Below are 17249 nucleotides of genomic sequence, written 5' to 3' on the forward strand. Positions count from 1 at the left end.
ATAAAAGCAACAGTAATAATAATAACAAAAACAGTGCAGAAGACAAAATTTGATAATTTAGATTAATACAAACTGCGGAAGTCTAAGTACAACTCTATCCAGAATTGGTGTCACAATCTCACAAACTGTCCAAGAATACTACAAATAAGGTCTGAATTTACATGAATCTGTCTCTGAACAAGTAAAAATATAGAAAGAAAATGGTAGAAGGAGATGCCAAGGCCTGCGGACGCCTGCAGGACTACCTCGGGTCGCCTGATGGTCTGGAAGCAGCAACCTCACTGTGGACCGCGAAGCCTGGTTCAGAGACCTGCAACTTCTCTGAAGTTGCAACAGTTATTTTCTAAGTCTAAATACACTCTGTGGCCTATCCAAAACTCATCCGAGCCCTAGGGGCTCCAAACCAATCGTGCACGCAAGTCCAAAAATATCATACGGACTTGCTCTTGCGATCAAATCATCAAAATAACATCAACATCCATGAATTAAACCTCAAATTCATGAGATCACTCAAGAACATCAAAATTACTATTTTCTCAATTATAGGTCCATTTTATACCAAACAAATTTCGATCTTTACCAAATTTTACAGATTCAACTTAATCATTATTTCAAACTTGTACCGGGCTCCGGAACCAAGATACAGGCCCGATACCGTCAAGAAAATGCATCAATTCACTTCTAAAAACCTCTATATTTTCCAGAAAATAATTTTCTTTAAAAATTCATTTCTCGGGCTTAGGACCTCGGAATTTGATTCCGTAGGACCCTACGAGACCGTCGGATCACGGGTCCGGTCCGCATACCAAGAATGTTGACCAAAGTCAACTTTATTTAATTTAAAAGCCAATTTCCATATTTTACTTAGTTTTCACATAAAAGCTTCCCGGAAACGCGCCCGAACTGTGCACGCAAATTGAGGTGAGACAAAAAGAGGTTTTTAAGGCCTCGAAGCACAGAATTTACTTTCAAAATGAGTGATGACCTTTTGGGTCGTCACATAAATGCCACCGGACGCAGAGCATTTAACACACCTTTATGAATGTTATCCCTTTCGGTGAGAAGCAGAATAGCTGCGTCCGTAGAACGGTCTTTTGCCATCCCCGTCTTGGGTTCCACGTGTCATTCCTTTAGATGACCACGTGTCATATCATATCTTACCCTATACAGATAGTCCATGTGCTTTCCAGTGGCATAACTTTGTATTACCAGGAAGTTGGTAGAAGTACGCTTTTGGCAGGAATTACTATCACTCCCTCTGAAGGCTTCTGACCATTGAATAAACGCATGTCTCTCCGTATTTAATGCCCCAAACACGCGTCATCCCACGATTCAACACAGCTTTTGCTGATTATCGAGGTAATCATGGCCATGAATTTATCCGCCAAAATTTTACTTATACGCATCATCCTTTCTCCCTTGCACTTCATAATTTTCCAAGCTTCTGATTTGCACCTTCGTTTTCCATCTTCTCACTAACTCTCTTCAAATAAAAAAAACCTTTTCCTTCATTCAATGGCTTCTTCTTCAAAGTGCGCCAGTTCTTCAAAGAATAAGAACAAAGCCGAAGACTCTGCTCCTCCAACGGTTGGTTCCATCATCCCTAGAAGTCTTAATACTGCAAAAGACTTCGAAGAGAAATTCTCTACTACTAACCCTCGTACATGGGCTGTCACTAGGTACCCTTCTTCCATTCGTCCTTCCAATATTCCTGCTGTGAAGGAAAATTGCCGCTGCCATGAATTGGATATTATTTCTCCTGATCTATCGGAGCGAGTGACCTTTCCCATGGAGGGTTTTACATATTTTTACACGTATCCCTTTACTTTGGGTGCATTTTCTTCGAGTGGAGAGCTGGATTCCGTGATTGCGGAAGTAAGTCCTTCTATGTGGAGGAAGATAGCGTGCCTTCGGCGTTTGCGCCAAGAGATTAGAGAAGAGCTAACCTTAGACTGTATGATGAATCTCTACTCTCCCAAGATTTTTCGTGGGGCAATGATAAACCTCTGGAAACGTGTCCACCATGCTCTGTTGACTAGCATGGATGATGATAACGACCGTGGGTGGATGGAACGGTTCGTTGTAGTTGCCACCAATAATATCATTCCGACAACGGCTTCATCCTTTCCGGCCTCTTGGAACCGCACTCGTAAGATCTTCATTTAATATTTCCTTTTACTAAATATTCCTCTATGGACATATTGACCCTTCACCCTTCGCATCTTTCAGCAACTCGATGGATCCCACTGGTGGTGGAAGGCTTGGACTGGTGGGTTCAAAATATCTTAGACGTTACGACGCCCGAAACTCGTTTGTGGAAAGAAGTGGCCCTTAAATACGGGTGGAAGGCCAAAAATCATGGTAATTTAAACTTACCTTGCTTCCATTTTTTATGTGAAGAACTTGGTTGAACCCTTCTGACTTGTTCATGAAATTAGGTCTACCTGCACGCTCTGTTAGCTGTCCCCGAGGAGGACGTTTTGGCTGATCCTGCTGATGCAGCGAGGCTTCTTCAGGAGGCGTTTCCTCGAACATGTATCTCTGGGCCTACTTTGAGCACAAATGCTTCTTTACGGAGTCCCCGGCGGAGGACAAAAAACCAAAGATGAGACGTTCCTCCGCGGGCGGGGAAAAAAATAAGAGGGCAAAGACCGATGCCCCCGAGCCATCTCCGGTAATGATGGTGACTGGTCTTCCTTCCGGGCCGGTCATAGATACCGTGATGATGATGAAGAAGCTAGTGATGAGGGAGCTTCTCTACATAGAAAACGACGATCCTCATCATCTCAACAAGATGCTCGACCTCTTGAGACAGTTACACCAACCGAGGACGATACCTCGGTGCTTGGGGAGAATTTGATTTGGTAGATACTCTAACTTTCGGGCCCCAATTGTTGTGCCCGGTACTGTGAAGCTGAGTACCGAGTTCCTACCGTCTTTGGTTGGCGAGCACCCAACTACCAGCACTGCATTTGATGCAGCTGCTTCTTACCCTTCAACTCCATCAGCTCCATTCCCCATCTTCACCAGCACCAGCAATTGCTATATCACTTCCATCTTCATCCACTCTTCCACCAGCAACTGCTGCATCATCTCCACCGGCTGCATCTGATCATGAAGAGGGTGTTCCTCTTCCCCACTTCCCAGTTCATGGGAATTTGGCAAAATTATCCTGCCCTTCTGAAGATCCCCGTAGGAGGAGGAATGTTACTCTTTCAGTCTCTACCGAATGTAACCTGCTATCCCGGGCGGCGGAGCTTGCTAATTATCTGAAGCCTTTGGCTTCAGAGAAGGATTGGGAAAAGATTCGGGCACTCTCGGGAGATTGTCTATTAAGCAACTCCATGCACAACACTGCAGCTGTACGTTCCTTTCTTTTCATTATTTCTTCTATTTCTGGTATGAACATATCCTGATTTTTACCCTTCTCGCTTGATAGGCCAACTTTCTTTCTTCCGAGGGCCTTCAGAGGTTGATTCATGAGAAGGAAGAACTTACTTCCTAGCGGGATCAACTTGCGGTGGAACAGGACCAAGCCATTATCCACCTCTCGGAGTTGGAAGCCAAAGCTACTAAAGTTGTTACGTTGGAGGCTCGATTGTAGCAAAGCGAGCAAGAGGTGGTAACCCTTAGACAAGAAATTGGCCCGTAGAGGGTTAGGTTTGACGAGGCCAGGGCCAAATGGGTTGAAGTCCATGACGTCGTTCTTGCTGCAACCGAATGCGAGGCTTCCTCCGCTGAAAGAGGGACTAACTTAGAGAGCAACCTTGAACTCCAAAACTGAAGAGCTTGCAGCCCGGGGGCTAACCACACCCAGTTGGAGGAGAAGTACAGGAAAACTATCGAGAATAATAGGCTTTTTATTTCAATTGTCTATGACCCTGATGTTAGCCTCAGATCTGTTAGGTCCGCCCGAGAAAGCCTTTCTGCTGAGGTAACCAAACTCAATGAAGAACTTAAGCTCCAAGCGGCTTCCCTCGTTGTTGAAAAAATTTACCCCATGTAAAGCATGAGGAGAAAAACCTTGGAAGAGGCCAAAGCTGGTATCATTGATTTTGATGCCGAAATTGCTAAGGCCAGTGAGCTTGAGTTAGCTGCTAAAAATGGGCTCCGACGCAGTCTGATGCTCCTGACCCTTCTGGTTCCGGTTCTGAGTTCTCGGGAACTGAAGAGGAATCGGAGGACGATGATGCTGAAGGCCAAACTCGGGAAAATGTCGAGCCGTCGGTAGATCCATCTACTTCTCCTGGGAACGCGGACACTTCTCTTCCCCCTGGTTCTGGAGATACTGCAGTTTAGCTTTTCTTTTCTTTTTTCAATTCCCATAACTCTCTCGCTTTGGCACGTTTTTGTAAATAAAGACATATTTTTTGCTCAAGTACTATTTGTGTCTCACTTTCATTTGAATATCCATGAAAGTCATTAACCTTTGCATTTGCTTAAGAATTCTGCGCATGTTTTTCTATTCGCATTTTATTATGTGCAGCCTCGGATGCATTTTCTTCGAAGCACTTTGGTTCGGGACATTAACCCTTTTATGTGAGGGTTTCTATAAGTAGTTGTGCAAGTTTACTTTTTGCGTCCTTTCGTGTACGTCTTCGGGTGCATTTTTCCCCGAAGGCATTTTGATTTCGGGCATAAATTCTTCTGAAACCAACCCTTAACGTGAGGGTTTTTTAAGATAAGGCCCTCTTATGTTTACGGTGCTCTTGAAGAGGACATATCCTGTTCATTACGGCACTAGCATTTGAAGTGCTTGTTTAACTTTCAAATGACAAAGTTTGTTCATCATTCAGACAAGAAACAAGACAAAAACAAAAGAATTTCATTTAATTTAATTCCTTCTATTATTAAAAGTACACAAGCAATTGCTATGCTAAAAAGAAATTGCCATTACTTATGGCTATCTTACAACTTGTTTCCACGAGACTGGCCGCGCAGTCCTCGGTCCCGATGACGCATTTATGTTTTTGGTTTTTCGTTTCCCGGTCGATGTGGCAGTCATTGTTTCCATATCCTCATATCCCCCCCCCCCCCACCCTAGTGTTCGAGTGCGAAGAATGCAAATTGGAACAATGGAAGTCTTGTACCTTCAAAGATTCCACCAATGAATTGCTAGATAATCCTTAACTCGGCAACATACCTTACTTCCCCTCAGGAATTTATGCTATCTAGCAATAGACTATCTAACAACCCTCTAGTGGTTTGTGCTCGTGAACGGTCGAGTAACCTTCGCTCAATAGCAAACTTAACTTCCCAGAGGAAATTTGCTACAGAGCCAAACACTTTCTAACCGTGCCCGAGCGGAAACTCGCTTGTTTGCCTTGCTATTAAAGGTCTTATTGTTGATGTCTTTGTAGTATGTTTTCTGTCACTGCCTCATTAAAAACCTTGCCAGAAATACCCAATTGGGACAAAAACTTAACGAAAGAAAAAAGAGTGCAGCACATACTTTCTGATCGGGTAATGTTCATCAGTAATAATATCTTTTGAGGTGCGCCACGTTCCAATTGCTGGGCAACCTGTCTCCATTCCGGTTCTCCAACTCGTATGAACCTTTCCCGATGATAGCTGAAATCTGGTAGGGACCTTCCCACGTTAGACCCAGCTTTCCCGCGTTGAGCTCCCGGGTATTTTGAGTTACTTTCCTCAGAAGCAAATCTCCTCGAAATTACGGAAGTTGGCTCTTCGATTATAATACCGCTCCATTCTTTGCTTTTGAGCTGCCATTCTTAAATGCGCCAAGTCCTGCATTCCTCGAGTAGCTCCATGTTGACTAACATTGCTTCGTTATTCGATTCTTCATCTGCCTAGAAATATCTCAAGGTGGGTTCCCCTACTCCACCGGGATTAGAGCTTTTGCACCGTACGCAAGGGAAAAAGGGGTTTCTCCTGTGCTTGACTTGGCCGTTCTTTGGTAGGCCCATTGAACTCCCGGTAATTCTTGGGGCCAATTGCTTTTTGCCACTTCCAACCTTTTTTGAGGTTTTGAATAATCACTTTGTTCATTTACTCCTCTTGACGGTTTGCGATCAGATGATAGGGAGAATATGTGATCCTCTTTATTTTCAAATCTTCGAGGAACTTTGTAACTTTTGCACTGATAAACCGTGGCCCATTATCGCATGCAATCTGTTTTGTTATTCAGAACCTGCAAATTATATTTTCCCAAAAGAAATCAACCACCTCGCGTTCCCCGATCTTCTGACAAGGACCTGCTTCCACCTACTTAGAAAATAGCCAGTCAAAATTAAAAGAAATCTTACCTTTCCTGGAGCCGATGACTGCGGTCTGACGATGTTCATCCCCTATTTCATGAATGGCCACAGGGACAGAACCGAATGTAAAGGTTCTTCCAGTTGATGCACTAGCGGTATGTATCGTTGGCACTTATCACATTTTTGTACAAAATCGTTGGCGTCCTGTTTCATGTGGGTCTAGGAATCTGCGCCCGAGAATTGCCGCATATCCCTTCGTGGACCCCTCATGACATAGTTAGCTTCGTATGATCCTAAGCACCGAGCCAGCGGGCCTTGGAAAGATTTTCTATACAATTAGCCTCTCTTGAAGCTATATCGTGCCGCTTTGGCGCATAACGTTCGAGATGCTTTGGGATCTTCAGCAACTTCCCGTGCTCGAGATAGTCGATGATTTTATTTCTCCAATCCCAGACCAAATTAGTCGAATTTACCTCATAATAACTAAACACATCCACGACTGAGTTCATCAGTTGTACTACCCTCCCGGCCTCCGATCCCTTTATTTTTGTTGATGATCCTAAGTTCGCCAATGCATCTGTTTTTGGTTTGTCCTCCCTTGGGATATGAGTGATTGACCACTCACGGAATTGCGCCAACTGAGCCTTGACCTTTATCACGTATTGTTGCATGCTCTTCTTTGGTGTCAAAGATCCTGTAGACCTGATTCACCACCGCTGCGAGTCACATTTGATTCTGATGACCTCGGAGTCAAGTCCCCGGGCCAATTCGAGCCCTGCAATCAAAGCTTCATACTCTGCTTCATTATTAGTTAAAGGGACTATTTTGATGACTTGCCTTCGGGTTTCCCCCGAAGGCGTGATTAATACTATTTTGTGCCCGGACCTTTTCACGTTGAATGCTCCGTCCGTGTATAAGGTCCAAACCACTGATGTCGATTCCGACACCATTACTGCCTCTTTGGTTGCCAAAGGCAATAATCCCGGACTGAAATCGGCCACAAAGTTGGCCAAGACTTGTGAATTAATTGCAGTCCTTGGTTTTTATTCTATGTCGAATTCGCTCATTTTGATGGCCCATTTGGCTAATCTTCCCAAGAGCTCGGGTTTATAGAGAATGTTCTGCAAAGGGAAAGTAGTCGCCACAGCTATCCGGTGGCATTGGAAATAGGGCCTCAGCTTCTGAGCGGCAACTACGAGAGCTAAGGCCAGTTTCTCCAAATGTGGGTAGCGAGTTTCTGCTCCCGTTAAAATTTTGGTAACATAATAAATGGGAGATTGCGTACCTTCGTCCTGTCAGACCAATACGGCACTTACCGCAACTTTCGAGACCTCGAGGTAAATTAGCAACGTTTCACCTTCTTTTGGTATTGAGAGCAATGGAGGACTTGACAAGTACTTCTTCAAATCCCTCAAAGCCTGTTGGCACTCTAGTGTCCATTCGAAATTATTTTTCTTTTTGAGCAGTGCGAAGAAGCGATGACATTTTTTTGATGATTAGGAAATGAACCTGCTCTAAGCAGCCAACCTTCCCCTGAGAATTTTGACTTCCTTTACGTTTGACAATTGGTCCGGGATGTCTTCAATGGCGTTGATTTTATCGGGGTTTACCTCAATCCCCCTTTGTGAGACCAGAAACCCCAGAAACTTACCCGAGCTAACCCCGAACGCGCATTTCTCAAGATTAAGTTTCATATTATGCTTCTTCAGGATGTCGAAAGTTTTGTAGATGTTTAAGGTGGTCGCCTGCATTCAAAGACTTCACGAGCATATCGTCTATATAAACTTTCATAGTTTTTCCTATTTGATTTTCAAAAATACTGTTCACGAGTCGTTGATAAGTGGCTCCGACGTTTATCAACCCACAAATCATCACATTGTAACATTATGTACCGAAATTCATTGTAAATGAAGTCTTTTCCTAATCTTCCGGGTTTATCTTGATTTGGTTGTACTTGGAATAAGCATCGAGGAAACTCATTAACTCGTGCCCAGCCATGGCATCAATTATTTGATCGATATATGGCAGTGAGAACGAGTCTTTCGGGCACGCCTTATTAACATCTTTATAATCTACACACATGTGAAATTTATTGTTCTTCTTAGGAACTACTACTACATTAGCTAGCCAGTCCGATATCATACCTCTCGGATAGAACTGATAATGAGTGATCACGCCCAACTCTAGTCCTAAAAAGGATAAGCGGTCGCTGTAAATATAATCCGGTCTAAAAGTCCGGAGTCGAATCCCACAGAGAACTAAGGATTAGCTATATCTGTTTAATATCACTAAGAAGACAAGTTTGAACAATTTCCTAAATTATAAAGATTGAGATTTATATTCCTAACTAATTAACTAGCAAATACTACAAAACAGTAAAATTATCAACTAACGAGACAAAGGGTTGGAGACTAAAATAAGGAGCTCTAGAGTTATGATTTCCCCAATTGTCGGAATCCTTCTAGCTATGTTCCCTACAATTTCGCCAATGTATTCTCTACGGATCGTGAGCACTTTAGGTGCCATAATTCTCTCTCGAGCAACTACAACAATTTACTAGACATATTCTCTCGAACTACGCTAGTTGGCTTCATCTAACTGCTCACTATGACCACGTCAAGGCTTTGTTATTTCTAAACCTACCTTTAAACCCAATATTTTTATTTCTCACATACGTTAGGAGTGATGTTGTTCAACAACTACCTAAATATGTACTCTATCTCGAGCAGTACACATTAAATAGGCACAGTCAATTGATAGCCATTCAATCAACAGCAACAAACACGTAGTTGAACAAGTAGAGAAATCCAACGGCTCAATTATATAAAAACATAACAAGAATTTATCCTACAAAAGGTTCCATCAAAACCCTAGAAAACGAATTAGCTATTCATGATAGTATGTAAAACTACAATACAAAAAGTCATAACCAACAATAAAAGATAGGAAGAGAAAGAAAAAACTCGTAGAAGAATTCCCCGCCTTGCTCCTATTGTGTTCTTGCCTCCTTAGGTCGAATCTCCGGTCTCCTTAGCCTCCTTAGGTCTAAATTATGTCAAAAGTGTGTCCAACCTCTTAAAATACCATTTTTCCATGTATGTATACCAAGTAGGGTCTGACCCAAACTATTATACCTTCTCCTACGTGAAAAAGGACAATTGTTTCACGTCTGGACAGCCGCGGCCGCGGTCAACCACGGTACAAACGCGGTATTTGGCAAGTATACTGCCTCAGCTCGCCTCAGGTCCGCGGTCGCGGTTTCGACCGCGTTTTTTGCCCTGTTACGTTTGGAATTTGGGAAAACGTAAAACACAAAAGTTGTAGCCCTTTGAGTTAGCTTTCTAACCATATATTGTGGAGCCCAAGTGGAGTTCTAAGCAAAAAGTTATGTGCAATTTACTAGACAGTGCACGATGTGCCTACTTGACTCTTAATTTTGTTGCTCTATCATCCGTTGATCCCCGAGTATGATCCCGGCTTAATTCCTTGGTCTTTTACTCAGAATTCAAAGCTCCAAATCACTTGAATTCATTCCATAACATCTATATAGCTCGGAATCACTCCTACAAGGCATAAACACACACTTAGTGCAAAACACTAGCGATTAAAGCTCAAACTCAACTAAAGTGCAGTAAATTAGAGTGTAATAATCGACTAAAATACGTAATTATAGTCTATCATCAACACCCCACACCTAAACCATTGCTCGTCCTCGAGCAATCAAACTACACCTTATATAGACACGATCTTTTTAAACAATTCTCCTAACTCATCACACCAAGAATATTTAAAATAGACTAAGCACAAAAGCGTAACAACTTCACCTCAAGATTCGACTCACAAGTACCACGCATTATTCACAACTCAGCTACTTACTCTAACATAGAGGTCACTGACATTACCTTTCCTTCATGAATCAAGTGCCCTAACACAACAAAAGAGAGTAGTTCCACACAATAAAATTTAAGAACACTTAGGAACTCAAGATAGAAAGAATTCACTTACTCTTAAAAATAACATTCATATGCCACAAAAGATGCACCATAAGCTTGCCCGTAGTGTACTACTCTACTAATCGAGCTCATTCAGTCTAGGATCAAGTAGGAATTTATTTGGTTGTAATGTAGGCTGCGGGACGTGTATGATAAATTTAGATATAAGAGTGACTACACCTCCCTAAGCACTTTAATACGTATACTTTAACATTCAAACCCAATACTTATATCAAACCATAACTCCACCTTCACATCACTATATATTAACTCCATTTTTCTTTAAGCACACATACATCAAGAGCCACCACTTATCAAGTAATATTTTTCACAACAATCCAACTATTTTTTTTCTTTTTTTTTCCAATTCAAGTGGCTCTTACTTTTTTTTCAAAACAGTGCACCTTTCTCCTTATTTTATTAGTTCCCCTCAACAGCCAAACCAACCACCCCACACTTTAACTTTTACACAGTTCATAACAATTCAAGTGCTCATGAGAGGTTAAAAGGTTCGAATAGATAGTTAATTCAAACAAATGGGTAAGGCTTGTAATGTGGTTGCCAAAGAAACAGGATTACAAGCTCAAAGGGGTTAACTACGATATATAACAATTAGGCGGGTAAAATATACATATCTGGCTCAACAAAGAAATGCCTATATCACTTCCAAGACTGAACAAAACTACTATTTCGCTTTGCAAACACATGGGGCAAGTTCTAGGCATCAAATGCAATGCATAGAATAACACACAAACCTCACACACACATGGCATATAACTCACTCAGGATTGGACTCATCAAGACACTCTAGTCAAAGCAGTTAAGCAAAGTTAAAATCATACAATTTAAGGTACTTATACAAGAGTCAAAAACTGAGCCTAAGCGTCACAGCCAAAGTACTCACTATTCTCAAGTGATAACAAAGTCAAGAGATATTGCTTCATTGCAAAACACAACACAATGGCTCCTATTCCAAAAAAAAAGACTAACTACACCCGGTTCAAAAAAAACCCTTGAAAAAGAACCGCGGCACAAAGAAAAACCAAGGGGAAATTGCTACACTACCTAACAAAAGAAAATCTTTTTGTCCTTTTTCTTTAGACTTAAATCCCTCAAGAAAATTGTCTAATAGATCCATCGTCAGAAAAGCCCAATCTTTTCTATTTTTGTAAAAAAAAAAGTTCAATTAAACTAACACAACTAAATTAGCATGGAAAGTCACCCAAACAATCTCCTCAGCCTACACTTAAAATTATGCATTGTCCCCAATGCACATCATAACTATAAGAGGGTAAAAGAAACTCCTTGGTAGGCCAAAGGTCGAAGCACTAGCAGCTCATGGGGTACTCAGATTTCTCTCAGGCTTGGTCCTTCGTGCGGATACCTTACACTTAGTTCCAACCATCTGGTTTGTTGTTGCATCCTTCCAATAGCTTTGCTTTCCATGCTCCTAGAAAATCAAAAATTGACACTACAAAAATAATATAATAAAAAAACTAAATTAGAAGTATAAAAAAAAATAAAGCTGGGTTGCCTCCCAACAAGCGCTTGATTTAACGTCGCGGCACGACGTGAATCACTTTTTGCCTCCACCTCGAGCTTATGAATTGAACCCCAAGTTTTGATTCAAGCTTATGATTATGGTCATGGGGCGGTGGAACAAATCTAACTGGCCCAAGGAAATAATGTAGTATTCTGCACTCCTTGGCCTTTTATATGAGATATGTAATCCTGACTTTCTGGCAAGAAGAATTCCAGAATATATGCACATTGTTCCTCATTCCTTGACTCTTCAATTGGTTCGGATGACTCTATTTCCATATCATCATCCAAACATAATGTGGACAAAATCTTTGAATGTGGACCAATGCGCTCAAACACATGAACTTCAGGACTTTCAACATCCTCAACATCAGTGATACTAGAGTCAACAAAATTTATATCCTCAAAGTCCTTGGCTGGCTCTAGTCTCACTTCTTCAACATTGACATCCTCAAATTGTAGTTGGCTAGGTTGTTGATGTTCTAATCTGACCTCCCCAATTAACACCTCAAATTCATGCTCTTCTTGGCTACTATCCTCAATATTGGCTTGTTGAGCATTAAAAGCTCCAACCACTTGACTCAATTGAGCCTCCAACTTGCGAATAGTTGCCTCTTGCCTTTCTATCTGCAATTGTTTTTCATTATTTTGTTCCAGAAGGCGCTTTAACATATCCTTGATCTCCTTCAGGTCCGCATTCCCAGGTTCTTTGTTCCAATTAACTTCACAAGAAAAGGTAGAACCATCATAGTAAGGGGTTGGGGGAAAATAAGAAATATAAGCACAACCATGAAGGTGACCATTTTTACCACCACACACATCACACACATTCCACAAATAAGATTGAGTTGGTGCACATAACTTGCTCTTAGGAACGTTTTAAAAATTTTGCCACGGGTGGTTTCCTTCACAATATGTATGGAGATCAATAGTAGAATTATCAACATCTAAATTCCCATAAATTCAAGATGTCATGTTTCTCAAATCAACAGTTATAAAAAAATACAAAAAAAAAACAAAACAAAATAAAAGTTCAAACTTGAACCCTAGCAATATATACAGCTACAACTACACCGTTAGTTCCCCGGCAACGGTGCCAAAATTTGATCACGCCCAACTCTAGTCCTAAAAAGGATAAGCGGTCGCTGCAAATATAATCCAGTCTAAAAGCCCGGAGTCGAATCCCACAGAGAACTAAGGCTTAGCTATATCTGTTGAATATCACTAAGAAGACAAGTTTGAACAATTTCCTAAATTATAAAGATTGAGATTTATATTTCTAACCAATTAACTAGCAATACTACAAAACGCTAAAATTATCAACTAACGAGACAAAGGGTTGGAGACTAAAATAAGGAGGTCTAGAGTTATGATTTCCCCAATTATCGGAATCCTTCTAGCTATGTTCCCTACAATTTCGCCAATGTATTCTCTACGGATCGTGAGCACTTTAGGTGCCGTAATTCTCTCTCGAGCAACTACAACAATTTACTAGACATATTTTCTCGAACTACGCTAGATGGCTTCATCTAACCGCTCACTATGACCACGTCAAGGCTTTGTTATTTCTAAACCTACCTTGAAACCCAATGTATTGATTTCTCACATACGTTAGGAGTGACGTTGTTCAACAACTACCTAAATATATACACTCTCTCGAGCAGTACACACTAAATAGGCACAGTCAATTGATGGCCATTCAATCAACAGCAACAAACACGTAGTTGAACAAGTAGAGAAATCCAACGGCTCAATTATATAAAAACATAACAAGAATTTATCCTATAAAAGGTTCCATCAAAACCCTAGAAAACGAATTAGCTATTCATAATAGTATGTAAAACTACAATACTAAAAGTCATAACCAACAATAAAAGATAGGAAGAGGAAGAAAAAGTCGTAGAAGAATTCCCCGCCTTGCTCCTATTGTGTTCTTGCCTCCTTAGGTCAAATCTCCGGTCTCCTTAGCCTCCTTAGGTCTAAATTATGTCAAAAGTGTGTCCAACCTCTTAAAATACCATTTTTCCATGTATATATACCAAGTAGGGTCGGGCCCAAACTATTATACCTTCTCCTACGCGAAAAAGGACAATTTTTTCACGTCTGGATAGCCGCGGCCGCGGTCAACCGCGGTACGAACGCGGTATTTGGCAAGTATACTGCCTCAGCTCGCCTCAGGTCCGCGGTCGCGGTTTCGGCCGCATGTTTCACCCTGTTCCGTTTGGAATTTGGAAAAACATAAAACATAAAAGTTGTAGCCCTTTGAGTTAGATTTCCAACCATCTATTGTGGAGCCCAAATGGAGTTTTGAGAAAAAGTTTATGTGCATTTTACTAGAAAGTGCGCAATATGCCTACTCGATTCTTCGTTTTGTTGCTTTATCATCCGTTGATCCCCGAATACGATCCCGACTTAATTCCTTGGGCTTTTACTCAAACTTCAAAGCTCCAAATCACTTGAATTCATTCCATAACATCTATATAGCTCGGAATCACTCCTACAAGGCATAAAATACACACTTAGTGCAAAACACTAGCGATTAAAGCGCAAACTCAACTAAAGTACAGTAAATTAGAGTGTAATAATCGACTAAAATACGTAATTATAGTCTTTCATCAATGAGTAAACAGGTTGCCTCTTCTTTGATGAATTTATCCCTGGCTTCGGCGATGGGGCATTTCTTCTATCTTACTGGAGGTATGTTGGGATCCAAGTTTAACTTGTGTATGGCTACCTCCGTCGTGATGCCTGTCATATCCTCATGCGACCATGCAAAATAATCGGCATTAGATTTTAAGAATACAATAAAATCATACCTGAGCTCCGGGTACAGTACGGTCCCGAAGTGGAACTTCCTTTCTAGGAATTCTTCAAATAATGTAACTTGCTCCAGTTCTTCCGTTGTAGATTTTGTCGCATCCGTCTCTTCCGAAACTTGGAAATATCTAGGCACCTGATAATGTTCCGATGGCTCTGTCCCCGGGCTAACTTCTTTTGGTTCGGGAGTAGGTGCCGGTTCTTGTAATTGCTATGTCGCGTGTTCCTTTCCTTTGCTACTGGAGACCGAAATTGCATTCACCTCCTTTGCTGCCAGTTGATCATCCCTTATCTGCTTGATTCCTTCGGGCATTGGAAACTTCAACAATTGGTGATATATTGAGGGCACAGCTTTCATCTTGTGTAACCATGACCTTACCAGGATGATATTGAATCCCATATCACCATCTACCACTTCGAAAAGGGTTGTTTTCATTACCTCTTCAGCTTTCTTGAGGAATAAAATCTCTCCCCGGGTCGTCACGCTCGCATGGTTGAGTCCGGTTAGGAGCTTTGTGGCTGGAATAATGCTTCCGGTGAGTTTAGCTTGCTCCAATACTCTCCATTGTATGATATTAGCCGAACTTCCTGGATTCACTAGAACACGTTTAATCTTAAGATCTAACATATTTACAGAAATTACCAGTGCATCATTGTGCGGTAGCAGCAATCCGTCTGTGTCCTCCTCCATAAAAGTGATATCGTCATCCCGGAACCTTTTACTATGAGTTATTGATACTTTCATCTTCCTTGCTGCCGAAAAGGTGACCCCGTTAATCTCATTCCCTCTGAAGATCATATTAATCATTTGGCGTGGGGGTTCTTCTCCTACTTTCTAGGGTCCCGCGTTGTCCCTGTTACGACCATAATTGTTCTTAGCTCGGTCACATAAGAACTCTCTGAGGTGATCATATTTCAATAATGTTGCCACTTCTTCCCAAAGGTATCGGCAGTCCCCTGTGTGGTGGCCATTCGTCCCATGGTATTCACACCATAAGTTGGGATCCCTCTGGCTGGGATCAGATCTCATTCATCTCGGGAAGCGTGCCTCTTTGATGTTTCTCATGGCTGACACCAGTTTCATTGTACTAACGTTAAAGTTGTATTCCGATAACTTGGGGTGAGAAGGACCCTGTGGCCTCGATTTTTCTTTATCCTGCACTGATCTATTGCTCCGGCCAGGGTCGGTCCTTCAGTCAACGGAGAACTTGTCTGCTGTTTGGAAGCCTCTACCACGTCCTTCGGTCCGCTCATAGGGCAAAACCTGGCCCCTCGAAGTCCTTCTATTTGTGTCGTAATCATCTTTTGATTTTTCTATGTTCTCCTCCCGTCCTTTGGTCTACGATGAAAAGCCAACCTGATCATCTTCGATCCTAATTTTTGACTCGTACCAGTTGTGGACATCCGCCCAAGTTGTTGCTCAAGCAGGCTTTCCTTCAGCTTCCGGGAAGCGTCTGGACTTCTTGGATTCAATCCCTTGGTGAATTCTTCAGCTGCCCATAGATAAGTTGGTATTTTACCAACTTATCTCGTCTTTAAGCTTAGATTTTTGCTATGTTTGAGTGGTAAAATCATGTGTTTAATGTCGTTTACTTCTATATTACAGGTTCTATGTGATTTAGAAGTGATCTTGAAGAAACCAAGTGAAAATGAGTCAAAAAGAAGCTGAAAAGAAGAAAATCTGGAAAATGGCCTCAGGCGTCGCAATTGCGACACACATATGGGAAATGCAAAGAAAGCAGTGATCGCAAATGCGAAATCAACCCAGGCCAGCAGTCTTCGCAAATGCGATAAAGGACATCGAAAATGCGAAGTCAAACCACACAATCAAACTTCGCTAATACGAAGTTTTATCGCAAATGGGATGATCAACAGGAATATCACTATTCGCAATTGCGAATATTATTTCGCAATTGCAAACTAATATTCGCAATTGTGAAAATCATGCTTCAGTTCTGGGCAATTATGTCATTTCACATTTTTTGGCCCCAAACCCTTTAATACACAACTATGCTCATTTGTAAAATATCTTTGGATATCTTTAAGCAGTCTTTGACCTATTTTGAGAGAAGAACACAAGTTTTGCTTATGGAAATATTCATGTTTAAGGTGTGGATTAAATATCTTGTTGTGCTTATGTATTGAATGATTTTTATCTTTTATGAAGTGAGTTATTATTTCTTTAATTATTTTTGTTCTTTAATGTTTCCAAAGGGATTAGCTAACCCTAGGACTCGCCCATAACTTCGAATTAATTTTGGGAAAGATTATTTGGGGTTTGGGAAAGATTAATTAACAAGAACTTGAGGCTTTAACCCTCATTCTATAGATTCTACCTAGGAATAGGATTGAACTACTTGTAGCAATATTCGGGTGTGCTTAATCTCTTAATTATTTTGGGGATAATTCAGTTAGGAAGTCTTGTTAGTCTTCGAAAGAATCTAATATAGAATTATTACCCGAGGCTAATTAACATAAACTCGCTCATTTGTAAAATCGTGAAATACATTGGATTGTTACTTGAGTGTAATTCTCAATGCACCCATACTTGTAGCCATTGACCATTTTACTTGCTTTCTAGGTTAGTTTACATTTTTGCATTCACATATAAATATTTTCAAAAACCAATTCTAAGTGTTTGGCATTGCATAACAAGTGATAATTCTCTTACATTCCTAAT

At 41.2% G+C, this 17249-nt stretch overlaps 1 protein-coding gene across 1 annotated transcript; it reads right to left on the reverse strand.

Annotated features, from left to right (window-relative positions):
* Positions 14781–15368, reverse strand: LOC109232556. The gene has a single exon (XM_019398321.1). It carries the CDS (start codon positions 15366–15368, stop codon positions 14781–14783), a length of 588 nt encoding a protein of 195 aa, XP_019253866.1.

The sequence above is a fragment of the Nicotiana attenuata genome, chromosome 9 (genome assembly GCF_001879085.1).
Source record: "Nicotiana attenuata strain UT chromosome 9, NIATTr2, whole genome shotgun sequence".
Taxonomy (NCBI): Eukaryota; Viridiplantae; Streptophyta; class Magnoliopsida; order Solanales; family Solanaceae; genus Nicotiana; species Nicotiana attenuata.